General features: G+C 31.2%; 1 protein-coding gene across 1 annotated transcript; it reads left to right on the top strand.

Annotated features, from left to right (window-relative positions):
- The first annotated feature begins 1,601 nt into the window (after window positions 1-1,601).
- LOC113518434 (leucine-rich repeat-containing protein let-4-like) lies at window positions 1,602-24,851 on the top strand. The gene is made up of 5 exons (XM_026903354.3): window positions 1,602-2,149; window positions 17,760-17,946; window positions 20,176-20,734; window positions 21,599-21,684; window positions 22,766-24,851. The coding sequence occupies exons 1-5, from the start codon at window positions 2,142-2,144 to the stop codon at window positions 22,988-22,990; spliced, it is 1,065 nt and encodes a 354-aa protein (XP_026759155.2). The 5' UTR covers window positions 1,602-2,141; the 3' UTR covers window positions 22,991-24,851.
- Window positions 24,852-25,021: the final 170 nt, after the last annotated feature.

Here is a 25,021-nt window from a genome sequence, read left to right as displayed (position 1 = left end):
GCAAACACATGTCTGAGAGTACATACAAGTATACGCCTTTTTTAAAAGGCCTGGAAAATAATCTTAAATAGAACAATAATGCTAATTAGGTAATTTTTAGTATAAAATTGCTCCTCGTCTAATAATTCAGCCATTGATTCCATGTCCCCTTTTCTGCAACCTAAATAATATAGCGCTTACTTATTTGCTCAGTAAACATACTTAAAAACCCGGGTAGGTAAATTGCTCGATTAATTTCCCATCTTATCTTGTCCATAGTCATATTTAGGTAAAGATGACGGTAACGGCGACGGAAGGACGACAAGCAACATGAGCAGCCGAGATGATGGACGTTGGACTCACAAGGTCGCAAATGGAGACCAAGAAATATAGAAAAGTAATCTATCCGCTGTACTAACAATCTAACAAGAACAGTATGCAAAACTGGACGTGCAGATCGAAGGATCGGGTCATTTGGCGGACCATGAATTAGACTATACCCAACAATGGGTAAATGCGGGCTGAGATATAAAATATATATTGTACAACGCACTTAACTATACACAAAGCTTTAAATTTAACGTGAATTAGTAGACCAAGTACCTGCCAAAACAAATTTTTAGTGACCTCTTACTAAAAGTCCTCTCCCCTTTTCTAATAAGGTGATCCACTTTTTGTTATTTAATTATTTGTCATAGTACCTTAAATTAAAAAAATATAATTAAATCTGTAAGTGCAAATATAAAACCTATGAAATAGGTATTACTATTTATTCTGTGGTAATACTTACCATGCCCACATTTTGCCGAAAATATTTAAATCCACATATTATAATTATATTTATTTGGTTTAATTATAATTTATATTATTTATAATTATTAGGTATTAATTACAATTATTAGGTTCGTCTGGGACATAATATATATAATTATAAGATATAGCGGTATTTCATATTATTATATGAAATTGTTTGTTAATAAAGTTTTAAAACGAAACAATTGGAACATTTTTGTTAGACCTAAAATTTTTGTCATTCATGAGATTCGAACTCACGATGTTTGAAGTCTATATGTCAAGGTATAAGTACACCACTACCACTATGCTCTTCTCATATATACTTCAGAAATAATATACATACAACGAATTAAATGGATGTCCATATTAGTAATTGGGCAGTGAACAAGCAGACGATAACTAAACAAATATATTCTGCATTTGTCAAAAATGTACTGTTTAAAAAAAGTACTTCTGTTACTTGAGATAATGTATTATTCTAACGATACCTCATACATCCAAATCTATTCAGGCATTCAAAAATTATGGCAAGATAATGCTTATATGTGATATATATATATATACCCATTGAACACTGAAAATAAAATATAGATCTAAGTATAAAGATTATCTAAACTTAAATACTTAGATATCTGAATTATAGAATAATTAAAGTCTTAAATAATTCAAATCTTGTTTCTCTGCTCTCATGCTCTCTAAGACACTTTCCGAGGCCAATAACCGACAATTTTACTCTATTAACCGATCGCACACACTTACCAGTACGAGAGGGCATAAATACTCATCTTATAAATAAATAAATTGTGTTCTACATGAGTTTAGCGCATACGTGCACACGTATTTTTTCTCATTTTTATAATAACTACTCATTAGATAGACCTCCTATACTTTATTAAAGTGCAAGCATAACAAAGACTCCATTTACTGATCAAACATGTGAACAATAAACATAATCAAATAACCAATCAGGGCATTTAGATATGAGTATCTAATGTAATGATATCTTGCCCAAATGAATATAACGTGTCATTATTGTCTTGACTTCGTCGGAATAAGTGATACGCAGCGTGGTTCAGGACGAGCGCTGATAAAAGATTGTCACGACAACAGTATCTGTTGGTCCTCCGCAGGGGAAAGAACTATTCCTGACCCACGTAGAGGAATCTGTAGTGACGAGTGAATTAATTGAATTGACTCAACGAACGCTTCCCGTCGTTGATTCGCAGTCTCTAGTGAATCTCTTGTCCGATTGAGCAAGTTTGTTGAAAGCTGTTGATTTGTGGTTCATTCGACGAGTGATAGTGATGTGGATCCTGAGCTGATCGTATACCCAATATCAGGATACTGTGATATTGCGAATTATCGCAATGTATAGGTATGTGAATTTATATCTACGAAGTGTTCAAACATTATAGTACCTAGATGAGGAAGCCACATTTTTGTATATACTCACACAATACTTTCTATCTACATAATTTTAAAAATTCATAATTATACACTTACTATTGTAAAACAAATAAATAAAATACTATTTCACCTACACATCTAAGTAAATAAATAAAAAGATCTATAATAAAACTGAAAATGGGCCTATAACGCGGCAAACTGCAAATTTATTATGAGAACGCCATGAAATTCGTCCTACCTACATAATTTTATGAATTTATGATTGATTTAAGATATATCAGTCGTAAACTGGCTATTGCTGAACATATTTCTTTCCCATACATTGCCATAAGAAATGGCCTCGAGCATCCACTAACTCCATGCAATGCATTTGAGGTCGTCGTTTCAGCTAGTGGGGAATCGCCTACACTACGTTTGCCTGAACGGGGTCGTCACTCAAGAGCTATTCTTTCCCATCAGTAGTCGGTTCTTTAAGCTATGTGATCAGTCTATTGCTATTTTAGCTTGCTTATCCTTAATAAATACTCAGTGAAATGTAATTCGTATCTGTATTATATTAGTACGGGCTGAAAATCGAGCTATTTCAAAACTACATCACGTAAGATGTTAAGAGTTGTGGCTAAATTGCATAGTATATCTTGACTTCCACTAAGAAAGAGTTTTGAAAATTCTTACAGAGGCAGCGGGTATATTCTATATGTCTTATTACTATTTTAAAACCATGTGTAATTTATTCGGTTTAAATAATAAAATACTAGATATGATGATGTCAATAGATATCCAGTATTTAGTATTAAAATACCTATTAAGTGTAATATGTTAATAGCATTTTAATTGTATATATAATTTTCTAATAAGAACATTATTAAACTGGTATATCTACATATAATTAATGTCACAGAAAGGTTATTAGATAAGAAAGTACTCCACTATTTATATACATATCTTATGTACAAATAAACAACTTATATAGAGAATAGTGTACCCAAATCACACCGCCTCGATGTTATAATATGGTTTGATATATTTTGACAGTGATAACTGATGCTTCTTGCATCGACATCCATGTGATGACGAGGTACAAATGTCTATATTAATATTATAAAGAGGAAAGATTTGGTTGTTTGTTTGTAACGAATGAAGGCAAAACTACTCAACCGTATTTAAAAATTCACCTATAAAAAAAACTATATTATTAGCGAGTAACATAAGTTTTATGTTATTTTCTAAAAATATATCTACTCGTGCGAAGTCAATCTTGATAGCCAGTTCACTATAAAACCCTATACCAAGCCGCCTGGCCTGCGTTGTAATAAATTATATCTACTTATACCGAACATTTATTTGTACACCGTAACATAGGTTTTTATCGCCTTTATATATCAGGATATTTTTGTATATTTATATACTTTCTATATTTATGAAGATCTCATCGCCGATCCACTCACATCATAAAAACCACGACCACTCTGTCAAAAGTGTATGACTGATGAGAGGTATCAAGTAAATGAACAGATTTTAATGATGTTCTTTTGTTTGAAAACTAGTTTAAATAAAGTAAATTTAGTTTTTAAGATAAACATCGATTTAAAATTCACACGTTTCTAGATTATGTGTTGGGGTAATAGTAGTAAATTTTAAAAGTTGACAGTAGATAATAAACAATATCATCTCATCTTTATTACCTTATGAGCACATAAATTCTGTAAGTTGTACAGAACATTTTAGCTTAAGTATGAGTGCTGTTATACAACATGTAGTTATCGATTCCAAATTGGAATTATTGTTTTATTATAACAGGATACCAAGAATTGTCTCTCTTAAAGCCTTAAAAGTTTTGAAGTCATTGCAGATGAGGCAAACATAAAGAACACCTTATTTGTGGGCATAATTCCTATTCAGAACCCATCGACATCAATTTTTTTTTTAAATGGATGATAAAGGGATGGTAACACCAGTGAGGGATGATAGATGGCAATGAAAAGGCAGGTCAGTTAGCCTATCGTGACGGATTCGCTTGGAATAAAACACAAGAGTTTCCAGGGGGAACCGCGAGAAGGTCGACCTGACATGGTACATTGCTAACAATGGGGCTACTAATCCCCATTTTTAACAATCCATTATCCCCCCATCGACATCTATTAATTTTTGTAATCTTCCTTTTTAATGATGCTCATATAAAACTCCTAACTAACAATTTTGTACCTTTTTAATACGCAAAAACTGATTTATTAAAAATTAATTATAGATACGTCAAGGTATATTGTATGCATAAGTATGTATATAGAACACTAATAAAAAAAACGAGACAGCTAATTAGCTGACAAAAATTAATTGACCTGTTTTTCAGGCTTAATGCTCTATCTATATAATCTAAGCTTTATATATTAGTATTTATATTTATTAGTAGATATTAAATAAATAAATAAATCCCCTAACTAGAATCCCCTAAATAGATTAACCCCTACGCACTTCCTTCTGGAAACCATGGTAGTTAATATGCTACAATCGGCCACTTGACCTGACTTCATTCTTAACTATCAACGCTCACTGGGTACCAACATATACTGATAATGTAGGCAAAGTCACCAACCCATTTTTACCCCATTTAAAAAAGAAGTGTCTACCAACTTATAAATAAATCTCTTTGCATGTATTTAAAATTGGCTACTTAAAAAGACTATACCAGTTTGTTACTTTACGAGTATGTAACGTCACAGTTATTAACGTAAAAGAAAAATATTTTCCGGTTGATTCATGTAAAGAAAAATATAATCAGTATATCATGATTAGAGGTAAACTTACTTATATTTTATTATTAATACTACTTTAGTACTTGCATGTTGAATGTGCGCGGTCGTCGAATTTACTTTTGTAATTTTTACTTGTTTTCTCTCTAAGAAAATATTATAATTTAATGTATATAACCAACTACAAGTATTATACCAACTAAAATGAAAATTAAAAATTTACAAAGATGTCTATAACTCAATCACTCATGTACCTACAAATTCAAATTATATTTGCTACATTGATAGATTATAATAAACTAAACTGATACAATTTAGTTTATCACCTGTACAATAATAAAATAGAAACTTAATAAAAATTTTCAATAAATACAGCATATGCATATAATGTTACAACAACTCTATTCGGAATATTTTATAGGTAAAATTGATCTACACTGACAGACTGGACTTTGCTATATTTTTTATTACATTTATTTAATAGATTACGAGTGAAGATTGTTTACGCAGTCAATATACCTATGAAACTGACAAAGCCAGTATTTTAAGAAATGTATTATTCATTAAAATACGAAATAGTGTCGTGTTTGCTAGATTATTATTTTGTGTTCGCTCGGGGTGTTGTGGTCAAATGTCTTGTTATTATAAAAAAAAAAAAAACTATAATAATTGTTCATCTCTTTATTGCAATAACTTTATTTATATAAGTAAATAGGTAACTCATTTCATTTCTTCAGTTTTTACTAAACTTAAGATGTATAGGTATCCTTTTCAAATTATTATACTTGAATATGATACTTTATAACTCCAGATTATAACTATCCTTAGGTAAATATTTGTCTAAGGTCGTCTAAACAATCAATCAATCATGAATTTCAAATTTTGACAGTCAGTGTTATCTATGAGAAATCAGGCAAGGTTTTTGGTATTTCGTAAAAAGGCCAGTGCACTCGTATAATAAGAATATTTTGCACAGCAAAAATGAGGCACTTTATTCATAATAAAATTATCAAATGATGGAATTTTTTAAACGTGATCTCAGTAAGTGTAATTTTCAAGAAAGAATTAATATATTAAAATAAATGATGATAACAAAATCGTCAATAGAAATAGTCTTTATGGTCATATTATTTCACTTTAATAGCCATGAGCCGTTTTACCTTTACAACTTATACACACAATTGTAGTTGACAAATAAGATCATTGGCCCTTACCTACGAGTATATGGTACCCTTCCTTATCTATCAATTTCTGCAATTAATTCCAGAAAACTATAAAAAAATGTTGCTCTAATATTTTTCTGCTTTAGTTTTTTGGAAGGTATACAAGTGCAACATACTGTAACATAAGATTTGTCTGTTTAAAAATTGTCACAATACTGTACACTGCTCTATACGCTAACATTAATGCTCCTTTCCACTTTGGGTTTGCTGGAAGAAAACTTTATTAGAATTAGGCTCGTACTTTGTACTCGCTCGCTTTGTACATTTGATAACCTCTGTTATATACTTATTACTGTTGTATACAATAAATAATAAATAAATAAATAAGACAATAAAAGTACTTTTTTTTTTCCAAATTGAAAAAATAAGGGAGGAGGTTATCAGTATTGTATTTTCACCAATTCCAAAAGCATTTTTTGACAATCCTTTTTTAAATTGATAGGATATTTATTGATTGCATGTTGACCTGAAGAATAGTGGAATTACGATGATTGATTATTATATGTGACTTGATAATATAATTATATACATTAACAAGCTGATCCAACAAACGTTGTTCTCATAAAAATCTTTTTTTGGATAGGAACTCCCAAATCACCTAGCGGTGGGATATATCACGACTTATTTTCATACCTATCGAATACACTTAAAAAATTTACAAAAATCGATCGAGCCGTTTCAGGTGAGTTCGACCATTAATACCATGATGCAAGATTTTTATATATAATATAAGATGTGATCACTGTTGAAATCTCCGTTTTTCTGTTCGTTCTCAATGTAACTATTCAATCCACTATTACAAAAGAAAAGGGATTGTTAGTAAAAGGGTCTAACATCGCCATTGCTAGCAATTAACCGTATCACGTCGACCTCCCTGAAAACCACCGTGGTTAATTCTTGAATCAATTATGATGGGCAGTTAGCCCAGACTTGCTTTCATTCTCATCTATCATCCCTCACTGGTGATAATCACCCGTCAGTTTATAGCAATAGCGCAGGCGGAGTAACCATTCCGTCGTCACAAATTCAAAATCCACTAATACATAGTTAAAATATTAGTTGAAATGGCTAACTGAGAATTCCACTACTACCTTAACTGCGTGTTGTTTGTTTACATTGCCTCTGTAGTTGTTATTTGACTGTTAAGGGATGAATCATAGTCTTTATACAAAAACTTACAGTAATATGTTAATTTTCCCTTTAGGGGCTGAAATGATGCCTCTAAAACAAACTACTGGAGCCTTCGTGACCTTCATTTTCAAGTACGGTATGATTAGTATATACGTTCTGACAATAACCTTAATTATAGGTGCGACCACATAATGTTGTAAATAGTGCTTTACCTCGTTTTATTATATTTATCGCAGAGATACTTAGGTAATACAATGTAACCTTTTTTCGTGTAATTATACGAGATTATAAAAAAAAATTATACTATGCTAATATGTTCTTATTTATTGAATGTACACAAGGTGTACTAAAGAGTACAGCAGTCTAAAATCCATTCATTGTAGGCATATTCATGAAATTACCTTTCTTTAATTTAAAGCAGTTAAAATAAGTACGGATATGATAAAACAATAGTCTTCGTCTTTCAGCTAGAACACCCCAATATAAATTATTAATATGAACTTACGAGCATACACTTATACAGTTTACCAGAGGGAGACTTTGTTTTTCGGCAACGCGCGCGTAATACCTCTGGTATCGCAGGCGTTCATAGGCTCATAACCTCTTACCATCAGGTGGGCCGTATGCTTGTTTGCCACCACAGTGGTATAAATAAAAAGACTTTGTACAAAAGTCGTTTGTTTGGGTACTTCTGTACCATTCGTATTTCAACCGTAAAGCAGTTGTGTTTGCATGTTTCGGTTTGAAGGGTGGGATATGGCGTGAATTTACAGGGTACAGAGGAATAACATCTGAGTTCTCAGGAATGGCAACGCATGGGGGGTATCATGGGCGAAACAGTATACTCTATTATGTCCATGGTATTGCTCATGTCTATAGGCGACGGTTACCACTTTCCATCAGGTGGGCCGTCAGCTTGTTTGCCATTCTAAGTTGTATAAAAAAATGCTCATCATCATCATCTTCCTATCCTTATCCCAATTATTATTTGGGGTCGGCATAATATGGTTTTATCCATATTACAAAAAGATTTGGCTTATAGTTATGCTCATTTTACACTTTAACCCCTAAGTTGGGGGATTGAAGACTAAGTGATCCAAAGTTCTAAATACAAACAAAACTGACCTTATAATAATACGTTCGTATCTTTTTTCGTAAATTCTTAATTAAGAGACAAAAGTTAGATATTCCAGCAAGATACCTCTATGTTCCATTTATCTGGATAGATTTTTTAACTAAACCTATCACTACTATATAGATATAGTATATAGATATAGTATACTATATAGTCATATTGCTTTGTATATAAGCTCAGCAGCCAGATATTGACATATTTAATGACAAAATAAATATACTTTTAAAATGTACAAAATTTGTAAGTTTGTAAAATAAAACTATGGCTCACTACACGTTTTGGGAAACTGTAAGTGTGGTGAGTAATTTTCAAATAAATAAATAAATAAGAGGGTATATAGATTTAATTCTCGGTGAGACGAATTCACTAAACGAACTTTTGATAAAAATGGCTACCGACTCCAGATTAGCTTTAATTCCTGACATAAAATAGCTTGAAAACCAGGTAAATTATTTTACCTCTGTAATCCTAATAAAATTTACAAATGAAATCTATAGTGTTTATTGATACAGTACCGATCTACATTGTCAGGGGCGTGGACGCATCATAAAGATCAATCAGACAATTGGGGCCGCCACGCATGACGCGCAGGAGTGGCCATCAAATGCTTTGTATCTACTGCTTCCGTTGAATCACTTGATCGAGAACTATTCAGTTCATTTGTTGCAGTTGTTCTGAAGAAAATAAAATTTATATTGTTGTAAAGTTATAGTTAAGCTATTTATTTACATGTTAGTTTTATATTTGAAATTTAGGTACACGTAATATTATCTCCACTTATTTGATTCTATTCTCCTAGTATAAGAAGCAGGCGTTATACTTTGTCGAGTAAATCACCATGTGTCCCATTCTGGAAACCATTGTGGTTATCTCTGGTCTTGTTGAACTTGTCACGATGGACCAACTAACCTGATTCCATTCTCCGTCATTATATACCATTAGTAGTGACTAATATGTCGTTTGCGATAGTAAAATATAGAATATGTACAGAAGGACGCAGTATTCGGTTACATTTTAATACATTTAATTACACAGCTGTGAAAGTAAAAATAATTACAGTATAGATAGTGAAATTTGTCGTGTAGTTCCGATATAGAATAGGCCACCCCTTGCTTTCCCGTTGATGTCGTAAGAGATGACTAAGGGAGGACGAGAGATGGACAGCAACGTTCTTCTAAAAACATCCCCAAGCCTAACTGTGGTTGCTAATCCGTCTGCCAAGCGTGGCAACTACTAGCAAAACCCTTCTAGGAGAGGCTTATGTTTAGCAGTAGACAGTTAAAGGCGGACATGATGAGATCTAAGGATGAGATAATGAAATTGGCACTAAATATTTATGTTAAGATTCAAGTACTTAATTAAGCATTTAACTTACTACATATATCTATGTAGCATATCAACGAACGTATAAATATGTGATAACAAAAGGAAAATATGCTCACAACATAAATGATGATGATATGATGATAATTCATTATCAAGACATGAGTCATTTTATTCCCAGTTTTATTCTGCGAACTTTTCCGTTTAAGAAGTTAAGTCAGCAATTACGATGAATTAAAATGACCTCCGTACAATTAAGACAGTTGACTGCGAGACCCACAGCAGTTGTTATCTTTTGAGTACTTTAATCTATAACGGAGATAATATGTTAGTATGTATATAATACTATTGGTATTCATGTAACGAAAACAAGGCAGTTTTTATTTGTTTACTAATTACACTTAACATACTTAAGTATGTACTAACCTACGAGTATGTCATATAATATCTGTGTTATGTTAGATGTTGACACAATTGTTGAGACAATTTTGAAGTTCTACTAACCAATGTATAAATTTGATTGCATTTATTTTTTCTTGTTCTCGAATATACGTAGATATTGATTATTAAATTGCATTATTCTATTCCAATCAATTGTTGGCTGTTATTATTAAGTTTATAGATCATAGACACACGGATAGTGCCGTTCATTCCATTTTTGGGTAGTTCTATCAAAATGAATCGTTTGTAATGCGAACTAGTGACCCCATTGCTAGTAATATACTCTGTCAGGGCGACCCACACGTTCTTCACCATGAAAACCATCGTAGTTAATTCTTAAAAAATTCGTTTCAATTATCTAACTACCTAACCTACTAGACCTGTTTTAATCTTCACCCATCACAAAGGATTACATGATTCATTTCAGAGATTTCAGTATAAGTGATGATGGCTAATTCCAAAAAGTACATAACCAGAGGAGAGCCGAATCATTGAAACTGTTAAAAAAATTAAGTTTCCAAAAATCACCTCTGTTACTTCCTTGTATTTGCTAAGTTCTAATTAGACAACGTTACTGCAAATTACGATATGTTGTTAATTTACACTTCGGTTAGTAAGAGTAATGAACTCTGATACACATCTCTATATTGAACATTAATCCGGACGTGTTCATTACGATTACCTTGAAAATTTATCATTCCGTATCTAATCATTCGGAAATATTTATCTTAATAGCTAAATGATATCATTTAAAACAAAGCAATATGACAATTTTATAAGCAAACTAAATAAAATGATGAAAAAAACGTTATTTATTGCAATCATTTTTATAGAGTTTGTTTATCACCTTTATCATAAATTTATTATGATGAAGAAGTAAAATTTAAGAGTCGGCAGTATGCAAGTGACAACTAATTTTGTATTTGTTTAAAAACTACAATAGAAACATCACACCCTTTTTTAAATAGATGTTAATGAAATAACAACCCCACCTACTATTGGTATACACAAGAAGAGCATCAGTAACGGATGACAGGAGAATGAAGCAGGTCAGTTAGCCCACAGTGACAAATTTAACAACAAATAATCATAATGATTTCCTGGGGGAATCGCGTGGATGTCGACCTAATAGGGTTTATTGTTAGCAATAGCATTGCTAATCCTCTTTACTAATAATTCCTTCTCCTCCCAACATCACACCATTAGGCAGACTGTGATTAAATATTGCTAAATTGAAACTACAAACTTAGTAGCCACATGACGAAAACTCCAATTTATTCCTGAAAATATTATTTTAATAATAATTAAGGAGTTGTTGAACTGTCTTAGACATTAAATACTGTGCTGTCACTGGTGACAAAAAAAACTACTTGTTTCCTACGGCAATGAGTTCCCATGACCATTCAAAGAGAAAATATTTGATCCTTTAAAGATCGAGAATAACTTTTTATTTGATACTCATATGAGGGTGCTACCTTCTTGTATCAAGAGTTTAGCTGGCATCATTATACTTGAAAACCTCCGACGTACAGCTTACCAGGAGACGGCTTTACACAGTACTAAGCAAATGATTACCAATAGTGTAATTAATAATTGATGACCGGTTATTATTTTTCAAATATTTCTATAAAAATATTAAAATTTTTAAATTCAATAGTTTATCGGTTTTAAGAAATAAATAGACTTTACATTGCAATACTTATCACTAAAGATAGAAATTAGTAGGTCATCGTTATTGATTCATACAGAATAATATACATACATTATTTTCATTTAGAAAAAAGAAATATATAAATATTTGTAATAACGGCATTTATATAGATCAAGCAAGCTGCCAATAATCCTCCTTTTATAGTGCTTGGTATCCGTAACCCGTGTTGAGTGTTATCATGATGATTAACTAATTATTAAATCTTAACAATTAAGTAGATTGTAAAGGCTAGACTTTTTGGAAGGTTAAAGATGGGCTTTTCATAAATCTTACGTAACCCATCGTGAATAATAAATCTTTCACACTCAAAGTGGACTTTTTTTTCCATCGGCAGGTTATAGGTACGTACGTACTACGTCGTTATACAAAGCAATTCCTATAACTGTTTATGTGAAATTGCTGTAAAAACAACTTGTAATAATTTCAGACAAATAAGTTTTACGAAATATGATTGAATTTGTGTGCAACACATGTTGTGCCAGATTTAATTATACTTTTATTACTTGATAACATCCGATGACATAATACGCTCTTATTTCGTTGAAAATAAACACTTTTGGTAAGTAAATTAAATAAAATTTTATTTGTCATGTTTGATAAATAGGCATCTTGGTTAATTAGTAGATACTAAAATAATATAAAAGTGAAATATTGTGGTTAAAACATGTTTAGACCATAAAAAATTATATGGTTGCTTATTTAACTTACTAGAAAACATAATTATAACAAATAATATTTTTTTATTACTTATTTATAAGTAAATAATAAAAACAACCCGGTAATTAAGATTAGCCATAGCCATAATGCATATTTTATTAAAGTGGGTAATTAAGTATATAAGCACGTTCCCAATCCTAAAAACCCCACCCCCAAGAACTTTGGTAATTACTTAAATAATTAGGTATGTATAATATAAATTTAAATAAAGTAATAATGTAATTAAGTAATAAAGATATCGAACAAAAGCCGCGAGTTGACGTCACACTATACGCCATAGAGCTCATATGTTGGGACTGATGCTGTCACATCAGGAGGATGCCTGCCATTATGCCTTGCACTACACTATTATTGCATTATACTAAACCCTCTAATTTGATATTAATTTTGCCTCCATTATTTTCATTATCTCCGCTGACATAACATTAAGAATAACTTACATGTTTTACAATGTCACCATATATGACCAAGGAAAATTATAGGTGCCGTGTTAACAGTGTGCCGTAACTAAGTGGGTACATCTATGCTATTTCTCTGAAAATAATTTCCGTATGGGCATTGTTAACAGATGACAATCAAATTGTTATCGTCACATTCCAGCTCGATTCTGTTTTTAAAGCTTGTTCCCTTTGTTTAATAATATAGAGTTTCTCCCAATAAACGCTAACATAGTCCGACTTTTTTTATGTAAACCAATTCATATCATAAACCACGCTCAAACTTACGCGATTAGTCTATATAGTTGAATTATGTATACTAATAATATTATTATATGTTATATATTATTGGGAACACAACAAAAATGGCGCTTAAGTCTTTAAAAACGTACGCGTTTTTTAAACTTGATGCTCCAACTAGAAGTAGATAATTATAATTTTAAATCCCATATAAACTCTTTATTTAATAATCTTACTATTTTTACATATATCTTACATTAATCGTATTTAAAAATGTATGTTATGGTAACAATATACGCGATATACCCATAATAAGTGACACACATTATTGCAGAAGTAATACGGCGTTCCCGACACTCAGGTTTCCAGGACAAAAGCCTAGAAACTCGAATCATGGTTATGACACCGGACCTTAATTGCCACTTCTATTTGCGTATACAATTAAGATATGGACGAACGTTGGACTATTGTAGCAATGTTTGTAAATCATTAAAGTCAATAACTTAACAATATGGACATTATTGATAATTTTATATCTTGGAATTACCACAATACAAGATAGGATGTTAGAAATTAAACATCCAATAACAACAAAACTCAACGTCAATTAGGATAGTGTCTATAGACACTATTGCAGTGATTATTATCTTGATTATAATTATTTAGTTGATACCTAATCCACAACTGTCATGGCTAACATCGAAAGTTTTTTGTGTAGATTGCTTTCTTTGAACAGAAATCTCCATTCATTTCTTTTACTTGATAAATATGAATAAAAGATCTCCGGCGGTATTCCAGATTAAATACGATTTGGGGACTTTCAAGAAAAAATGAATTCTTACTCATGAAATGAATATTATAAATGTGAAAGTGAGTTTATGTGTTACCTTTTTATGGTTTAATAATAATAATATATAATCATTATGAAATTTGATACACACGTACTTTGTGAGAATGAGAAGGATATAGGCTACTTTTTCAATAAATATACCCCAGTCATGCGGACAAACTCGCGGAGAATAGCTAGTAATAGGTAAATAAATAATATTTTTTTAAAAGGCTGCTAACGCACAGACAATTTCTCTATTGTTGTTACTTTGCTATTAGTAACTTACATGTTCATTTGTCATCCTTTAATATAAAAAATTATACACGGCAAAATTTGTTTAGATAAACTAAGCCAATTTTGTTTTTTTATTTTCATGATATTTATATATATTAATATAAATATAAATAAATATAAATATAAATATAAATATATATATTTATATATATTTATTTATATTAATTAACTTTGTGATAATTTTTTTTTTCCAGCGAAATTTCAAATTGTACACCACTATAAATATGAATAATGCTGCTAGCAAGAAAAATAAAAAAAAAAAAAAACAAACATAGAGTTGTTGATTGACCTTTTTGAAGCTATCTAGAAAGGTTAATTTTAAAAATTGTCGACTAGGAGATAACAATTTGTAAAATTAATCTTTTTAGCGACATTCAGTGTTATATGAGAGAGATATTAAACTCTTAAATATAAAACCACTGAAACTTTGTAACGACTAAAGGTATCCAGAACAGAATATAATTTTGGAGGTTTTTGGTTATTGGAAAGTTAAATTTTTCAATGGAAGTAACGCCTTTGGATTTGGCATTTCTTTTTGAAACGATATAATTTACTCTTATATATCCAATATTAGTTTTGTCATAATTGAAGCTTTTCTTTGCGAAACAAAATCTTTCTCGTTGTAAAGCAAAAACTATCAATAATTAAACAGTTTCGTGTTCTATTAAAATATTTTAAATCTTAGTTAATTTTAAACTTTCGCGTACAAAATTTAATGCGATAAAAAACTTTTGCGGGTAAATAGTACCTAGACGTGACTTGCACCACATCGTGATCACGACAGAATTTTTCATCGCATCAAGTCCCGACAGTGTATTTAAAATATTTTACATGTTGTCTATGAAACATCGCGTTATATATCGGTGCGATTTTGATTATAATGCCTTTATGTACATTTTATGCTCAACGGCCTCTTTTGCATGTGTTTAACTCTTGCATTCTAACCAATTTTTGAGTATAGTTTATGTAGTTTGGCTACTATGTACATAAAAGTAAGTACGCTAAGTAAAGTCAATATTAATTTTTTCATGCAATCGTGTAATTATACTGACTAGTAAATAAAAATTTGTGTCGGCTATTTTCCCAGGGAATAATGTCTATACAAATTTTATCACTGCATTTGGATAGATCAAGTATCAAAATTCGTCCAAAAAGTAGATGCAACGACTGTATAAATACAAAACACAAAATAATTTATCGTGTTTTTTATATGATAAGTACCTATAATTGATATTGACATTCGATATTGGTGTTATTCAGAGTAGATATCTTGATATCTAACTTTTGAAGTTACCTTGAGTGTGTTATCTTGTTAAGTCATTGTCTTTGGTGACTTGATGTCCCGCAGTTATATTATCGGTAATTGAATAAATCTCTTAAACAAACAAGATTGAAAAAAAGATATTTGATTTGTGGTTCTGAACTTTGCTGGCTGATTTGCACTGATTTATTGTATTCATCGCCTCTTACAATATTATGTAAATGAAAAAAAGGCCCTAAATTTGAAAAATATTTAAGAAAAAAATATTTGAAACGTCTTTATAAGGGCAATAGCTACCAAAACAATAATTTTTAAAATGTCCTATCTGTATTATCTATCTGTCTGTATATTTGTTCGGGAATCACACAAAAACTATTAGGTACGCCAAATTAAATGTAATTTTTACAGTTGTGTTTCTAAAGATGTTACCTACTGTATGTTTTACGGGTATCTTGACACACTACCTAGAAGTGGTATATTTCATTGATTTTCCTACTTCTGAAATTTACGCGTACGAAATAGTAATGGGAAAAAGTTAGTAAAATATATTCTTAATCCTACATCGCTGAAAATCGCTAATAGGTTTTGAACTATCAAATTATCTGTCAGTGTCTTCCCTTACCATGCTTAAATTTCTCTTCACGAGATATTTATTTATTCATTCATCAATATTTGCATATTTTAGTAAATTTATTTTAGTAATCAGACTATATATTGCTAAATTTTCTTATCACACACTCACCACTGTAGAGATGACACGTGCTATATGGCCCATACAGTGTTTACGTACACTTTTGTATGACTAAAAAATATTTTTAAAAATATATCAAGGTAACCTATAGATAAATAGCATTGATGATTAATTCCTATTATAGATTAAATTTTTAATCACAAGGCCTTCTATTTTGTATGTATATAAAATTTAGATATTTTTTTGGAATATGAATTTTAAACACAAGCAGATATCCTACGAAGACATTCCATTTCTAACCGGGATCAAGTATAATTATTCAAAATTTCATGATGGTTGATTCAGCCGTTAAAACACCAAGAGATAACAAACAAACAATCTCACTTTCAAATTTATAATATCAGTAAGTACTAGCTTTAACCCGCAACTTCATTCGCATGACTTGAATATATTAATTGACCAGGATAAATAATAACTCTGTCCTTCTCTATCCCATATAAGTCGTACATAAATACAAAACTAGTAAGAATTAGTAAGGATTATGAACTTTACTTAATTCAACACTTACTTCATATAGTTAACCATATCAATTGCTTCATTGTAAAGTCGATGAAGAAATTCTAGTCATTATAATGATAAAAGCGTTCGAGGTTAGAACGCGGAGAACAAGCATTTATCAAATGGGTGTTACTTATCTCAGACATACATAACTCATGATTACAATATGACATCAAAGTATAAAATAAATAAAAACAGTAAGCGATATCAACGACTGCATATCAACGGAGACACGACGACATCTAATTTATTAGTAAGAAAATATGCTTTGACTCTTTTCGTTGGTAAATTTGTAGAATATTTGAGTTATTTTGCATAAATATCTTTATTATTATTACTATATTAATGTATTTAACATTTGAATGATCTTTGAGTAAACTTACGTACTGAGTGCACAAGTATAATACTTTTTATAATCTTTTTAATGAAACCAATATTTTTTGTTACGATAACAGCTGTAACGATAACTGTATGGGTCCTGTCAACGCTCACATCCTCAAAGTATTTTGAAGACTTTTACTTAATACAATAAAAGTATATATCTAATATATATTGTAAATGAATAAATATACAGAGTAATCTATACCCACTGATTTACTGTAATATATTTTCCCTCTACCTAGTAAGTAATTTCATTCTATATTGCATTGTTTGCCTACAAGATTGCCACGCGAAAACCTTTGTTTCGTGTCATAACAATAATACAGCAACGTATTATAAAAAAAAAATAGAGTAATACGAATATTACACTTGTGTATTGCAGGCGCCTTATACTACGATAACCCTTTACTGACCACACACGAAACAAATTTTAAAATGAATTAATTTTGGTTTCAGAGTGAAAGTCGATTCGTTGATGCTATTGCTGTGGGCTTCTTGTACTGTAACTCGGGGTATCAGCGACGTGGAAGTACTGACACCAAAACTGACACGCTGTAGCCATGAACGCGCCTACGACATGTACGGCGCTTATTGTGGTGGTCTCCGTCTCGACAAGATACCTAATCTAAAGAGCAGCATCGAGGTATGTAAACCTATTATTACGAAAACCTCTTTAATACAGTCAACATCATCACCATCATAGCAGCCGTTAACTCTCCACTGCTGAACATAAGCCTCCTCTTATAAGGAAATCTTGCCAGTAGTTGTTACGCTTTCCAGGTAAGGGTAAGTTGTTAACCGCAGTTAGGCTTTGGTGATGTTTTAAGAGGGGCACTACTGCCCATCCCTCAACCATTAAGTTTTCTTAGTCTCTTCTTACGACACCCACGGGTATGGAAGTGACGACATGACATTTTAATACAGTGTTCAAATAGAAACTTAATATTCTCATAAACGGTACTTTTAATGAAAGATAATAGAATGGCAATCCCGCCTGCGCAATCAGTTTACACTACTGTGAGACACCATTAAGGGATAATAGATAAGGATGAAAGCAAGTCAATTGCCCCATCGTAACGAATTCACCAGGAAGTAACCACATTTATTTTCCAAAAAGGACCACGTGGAGGTCAACTTGATAGAATGTATTGTTAGCAATGAGACTGTTGGGCCCAATTACCAACAATCCCTTCCCCCGCCCCCCTCATAAACAGGATGTAAAGGTTGCGTAGTTCCAGGAATCCTATGAGTACAAACCGGTTATATTCTCAAATTTTGGACAAACAAATAAATTCTAGAAAAATGGGTGCGCTTCTTTCAATTCATCTCTTCATCTCAAGCTTCAGAGCTGATTTTTTAACTTTCTTTGAGTAATTGGGGATACAATAATAATAACACAGTTGATGGAAATTGAAAAATAAATAAAAATGCTTACGACTATAATCCCTAGCAGAGCCATTTGTCGCATTATTGCCGTTGCGATGAACATAATATTCTACATGTCTACATTTCGCCAAGCATACGTATTAGTATCCAAAATGGCAGGAGGTGGGTCTACCATCATGAATTTGATTTGTATACGGTGCTTTCCATTACTGAAGGAAAATTGAATTGCACTAGACCTATCGCAACCAGAATTGTGTAACAACAATGTATCGAACCTGACTCGATTTAAAAACGTTCATCCTTAATTAAGATAACAAATAATTGAATTAAGTATAGGCGATAATCGAACAGAGAGCCCATTAAAGCTAATCAATGTGTCTGTCGCCGCAAGCGACATGTTATGTTTCTGAAGTGTAGGCAAGTGGCAAACTAATACATTGATAGATTAGTTTTTGCTACTACATATATAAGACAGATTGACCTCTAGTTCCGGCATAGAATACGCCAACCCTTTCTTTCCCATGGATAATGTAAGAGATGACTAATGATGATGATGAGATGATGAACATAACAAGCGACCCATTTAAAACATCACTAAAGCCTAACTGTGGTTGCCAGGGGGGAAAGGGATTGTTAGTAATGGAGACCGAGAATCCCATTGCTAGCAATATACCCAACCGGGTCGACCTCCTCGCGGTTCTCCCTGGAAACTATCATGGTTAATTGCTGATGAATTAATCTAGATGGGCTAACTGGCCTGTTTTAATTCTCATCTATCACCTTCACTGGTGCTCCGCCAGTGTATCCCGTTAGCGCAAGCGAGGTTACATAACATTTTCATCTATCAAAAAAAAAATCCGCTAGCCAAGCGTGGCAACTACAGGCAAAAACCACCTTTTAAGGGCGGTCTATGTTCAGCAGCGAACAGTAGACGGCTGATAAGATAGAACGAGGTAGTAACTTTCGTTTTGTTCTTTCTCGAGTGAGCGTTTTTTATTGTAATTAAAATAAATATATTTTCTTTTATTACTGCTATAATAAATACCTAACTGTAATTCCGAGAATACGAAACAAGTACAATACTTATATCTTGAACATGTTCTAGAATACGTTATCGCTGTCGTGTTATTATTATATTTTAAGTATATATTTTAAATTGATAGTTATTTAATAAGTTTAAGATAACTGTTATTAGATTGATTCGAAAATATAGATACGACACGTTTAGAACAAAGAAGCTACCTAACTGCTTTGTTCTAAACGTGTTGTATCTATATTCATATTATATGCATGTCATATCATAAATAAACTTAGGTACCTAGAATCTTGATAACGCAGTGTCTTATTCTTTAAAAGTAACAAAAATAAAAACTGTATGAGCACCATCAGGGCCGTCAATAGTAATTCCTATACTTAGAAATAGAGCTAAAACATTAAATAAATATCAAAGACTAAACTAACAATTATATTCTTTTTCAAATTCCAGATCCTTGACTTCAGCGAAAATAGGTTAAACGAGTTGCAAGCTGACACCTTCACAAATTATCCAAACATAAAGTTTCTATATTTAACTGAAAACCAATTGTATCGTATTGATAAAGATGCATTCGCGCCGCTCGTCTACCTACAGACTCTAGATCTTTCGAATAATGTCATATTAGAATTACCAGAGACCGTCTTTCAACTGCCGTCTTTACGAAATTTGTATTTAAAAAATAATCCTTTACTCCATCTAAGTATAAGCAATTTGGAAATAAGAAAACCAATAAAAGCACCTTTGGAGTTATTAGACATATCTAATTGCAAGTTAGAAAGGTTACCAAACTGGGGAACTATACCAAATTTGGTAAAATATAATATCTCACACAATCAACTAAAAACTATTGAAGCTCAACATTTCGCCTCGATGTGTGCCTTGAAAAAGGTTGATATTTCAAAATCAATAGAAGAAATAAAGACATGTGACTTAAAACCTACGATTAGTTGGTTTCAAATAAAAGCAATTTCATTCGAACTGGATGATTATAGCAAGTTGAACACCGAAGGTTGGTACAAGTATTAATACTAATATAATAAAATTGTAAGTGCAAAATTATCCAAATATTTCAGCTTATTTAAAAAAAGAATTTGATTAAAAAGTACATCTGAACGATTATTTCCAGTATATGCAATGATTACGGCGGCAAACAAACTGACACCCTACTCATACTTGTTGGTTACCGTCACCCTGCGAATAATAGTGTCAACTAAATCTATAGTTGTGACCATGATTGTCTGTCTAATCATGATTCTCACTGGCTACATTGTGATGCCTCATGGGTTGCCATTCTAGATCACATCGTAAAATTCACATTAAATTTGCTGTATCCTGTATATAACTTTGTCTACGTAAATTGGGATAAAAGTATCCTTTCTACTAATATATATTATGACCTCTCAGTTTACTAAATTTCATTCGAATCTGTTTAGCCAACAAACAAACATTTAAATAAACAAACGTCATTATACAAACTTACAATTACAGTAAATAGCATCAGTTGTAAGATAGGGTTCGTTTGTGTCTACGGTTTGTTATCAGAATTTTAGGTTATCCGAGGTTGTGTGAATTTCAAAAGTAGGAAAACCAATATAATAAATCACTTTTAAATGGTGTTTCAGGATAAAAAATACACTAGATTTTAAGTTAAACCTTCAAAAACATACATAATGTACTGCAAATACTGTTACACAGTATCTAATTTTGTACAGTACTTTTTGCATGATGCCGGAACAAACAATTACAAACAGACAAACAAAATTTCTAAAAATTATTGTTTTAACATCTATTATGAAGACATCTTATATTAATTTCTCTTAAATATCAATAGTTACAATTTTATTATAAATATTATGTCATTTTATGGTTTTAGAATTTAACGATTGCCCGAGTATGACAGGAAATGATTTAGAAATCCTCAACACTACGCACCACATATGTAGAAGCATGTACTTGAAGGTATGTTCATTATTTATTGAAGTATTTTAAATTAAAAGATCTCTAAGCAGAATTATCCGTCTCAAAATGGACACCGTACGCAAACAGGGAGATTAAAAATTTTATTACTTTTCTCTCTTTAAAACCTAAAGTCATTCTACCAACTTCAAAAAAGACGTACGTATCAATTCAACTATTTTTTCTTGTACCTATGTTGTACGATATCTCGCTATTTTGATCCGATTTTACGATACTTTTTTTTTTAATACTCTCCTTTTACAAAATATTAATGCTGACAATAAAGTGGTACTCGTTTTCGTAAAGAACCTTTCATTAATGTAAATGTATAATAAATATGTACGTAAATACGAGCAATGTACATACGAAACGAATTGTTTCAGCTTCTGCTTGACACATAACAATATTAATGAAATTTAGAAAATCTTTTTAAAAACCTTTATAATATTAAATGCAAAGTACGCTATCAATCTAAGCCGTAGGTCCCAATATAGAATTAGCCACCCCTTCCTTTCCCGTGGGTATTTTTTTTTGATGGGCGAAAATGGTATGGTAACCCCGCCTGCACTAACGGGATACGCTGGCGGAGCACCAGTGAAGAGTGATAGATGAGAATGAAAACAGGCCAGTTAGCCCATCATGATGAATTCACTAGGAATTAACCATGATAGTTTCCAGGGAGAACCGCGAGGAGGTCGACCGACCTTTCCCCCCTCCCGTGGGTATTATAGGAGGCGACTAAGGGAACTTATGGTGAAGGGATGAGCAGCAGCGTCCCTCTTAAAACATCAAAATCCAAACTACGGCTGCTAAACTGGCTGCTAAGCGTGGCAACTATTAGCATTCCTCTCTTATGGGGGAGGCTATGTCCAGTTAACGGCTGATATAATACAATATAATACGCTAATAATAAAAAACAATTTACAACCGATTTAAAAAATTTGTTCTCAATTCGGTTGTATTTGTTTTTGTATGTTTGTTATGTCTGTTACTCAGTAGTTTCATTTTTAGATCAAAATAACCAGTTTTGTCACAATTGAAGTAATTTTTGTTTCTGTGGGACACATTATTTATTTTATTGCAGTTTCATAATTCAATTACATCTCGACGCACGTGGTTGACGGTGATCGGTGGATTGGCAGGCTTTTTAGTCTGCTTCATGTTGCTGCTATATCTAATGCATCGACATAACGTTGCACAAACCAAAGAACCGTCGGAGAAAATCAAGAAGGTCACACCAAAGAACGAGAGCGATAAACACGCATCGATACCGATTCTGAACGAAACGAGTGATGTCTCACGGCTTTAGTACCTAGTTTTAAGAAGAGATATAAGTCAAGTCTTGCCCTTTTAGATTTAGACAAGAAGCAAAAGAATCTATCGATAGATATATAGAATAGAATAGAATAGAAAATATTTATGAATAATGTTTTGTGGAAAAGCATATCACAAGAAGATATAAGTGTGCCATCTTAAAGAGGCCAGGAACTCCCACGTATATAATTTTAAATGCGTTAATGATGAGATCTCATACGTTCCTCTCTCGTTCTATCTCATACACGCATAAGCGATAACGTAAATGTCGATAGATTCTTTTGCTACTTGTTTAGGGGTATTGTTTTTGCATAGGTACTATTAGATCTGGAGTAATATGCCATTTATTATAGTTGTGGAAAACATAGATTGTATTCATCTTATTAAAATTATTAAACAAAGTAAAAATTGTGATAGATATGCATAGCATTTACCCTCATATAAATGTTAAATAAGTCTGGCCAAGTCAATAATATAAATCAAATCAATATATAAAAACTTATTACGAATTCAGAAAAGTTACTTATTTCGAAACAATATATATAACATTGCTATGTATTTTTTTATAAGCAAAGGGGGTAATTCATAAAAATAATTCAATAAAGGAATTTTTAATATCAAACTACATATACTATGTAATGCTGGATACATATTGGTCCAAAATGGTGGGTGCAGAATCTATTATTCTGACTTTCTTTCAGTGTATATTAATTTTTACCTATTTAATGTTTTATTTTATGCGCACGTCACGTTTCACCAGTCTGTACTCGGCATTATAATCTCTAGTTAAAATTCATAAGTTATATTAAATATTCGTCCTGTATAAAATAGCAATAAGTATAACTATTTTTCTTTATAATCATTCCTAAAAGAATATAACTATTTGTTATTGAGAATACTAGTTATAAAGATTCACGGTTTATTTGAAAATAATGTTAGTTTCCTACCAAAAATAGATCTGATATTAATTTGGGGTTTTTAGTATAGACAAGCCAAAGTTACCCTTTAGATAAGCTAATATAAAAAAAAAATATCTCCACCATATTTCTAAGCAAATGTCTGTAATCTTATATAACTCGTGTTAAGATGAAATTGTTTATAATTGATAGTTTTTATAAAAATCTAATAATTAATATAAATTTTAAGTGCCTAAAACCCCGAAAGTAAATGTTATAAATTAGAGATTGTAATAAAATCTTGGTAATACCATTTTGCCTTCCTAATAATTAGGATCTATAAATAAAGATTAAAATATATATATTTGGGAGTGATAAGTAAAATTTAAGAGGCTTTCTAAAGGCTGACTAGACTTATTAATAACCGTGCTATATTTTAATTAATTTTATGTAACATATTTCATTTTATATACCTAGGTATTTACTGTTATTAGTAACGTAAAGAATAGAAAATGAAGAAAAGTATAATAAAGTGTGTCCTAAGTCTGTAAAATTAATTTTAAATATGCATAAATTAATTTGTTATCGATCTGGGTACTATAAATACCCAAAACAAATTATTATTTTAAATAAAAAGTGCAGATGTCTGAATATTTTAAATATTTGTAATTTAAATAATTGTAATTACCTACGCAAAATTCTAAAAATTTAAATGACAAAGGTATATGGAATGACTAATATATTAGTTTTAGTTTTTTTTTTAGAATTTAAAATAATAAATATAATAATTTAATATATAATAATAGTTATTAATGCACATGAATTTTATATAAATAAAGTTAGATAACACGTACAATTTTCGCCAAAATATTTTTTACCTAGTTTGTATTAGATAAATATAAGCGAAATCACTGTGATAGAATATAAATTATTATTTTTAATAAATACTAAATGTGCAAATGTGGATATTATTTGTACCTTCGCTCATGCATTACAACAAATATGCCTGTAGATTCATATTCATACTCGGACATTACTTATTCCCAAGGTTACAAAAACTGCACTAAAAAAGTTATTGATCATTTATAATTCCCATAACGACAATATAAAATGAACATTTTATACTATCA

This window comes from Galleria mellonella, unplaced genomic scaffold (genome assembly GCF_026898425.1).
Source record: "Galleria mellonella isolate WM207_F2 unplaced genomic scaffold, CSIRO_AGI_GalMel_v1 utg132, whole genome shotgun sequence".
NCBI classification, from domain to species: domain Eukaryota; kingdom Metazoa; phylum Arthropoda; class Insecta; order Lepidoptera; family Pyralidae; genus Galleria; species Galleria mellonella.
This window is presented reverse-complemented; position numbering and strand designations above follow the sequence as displayed.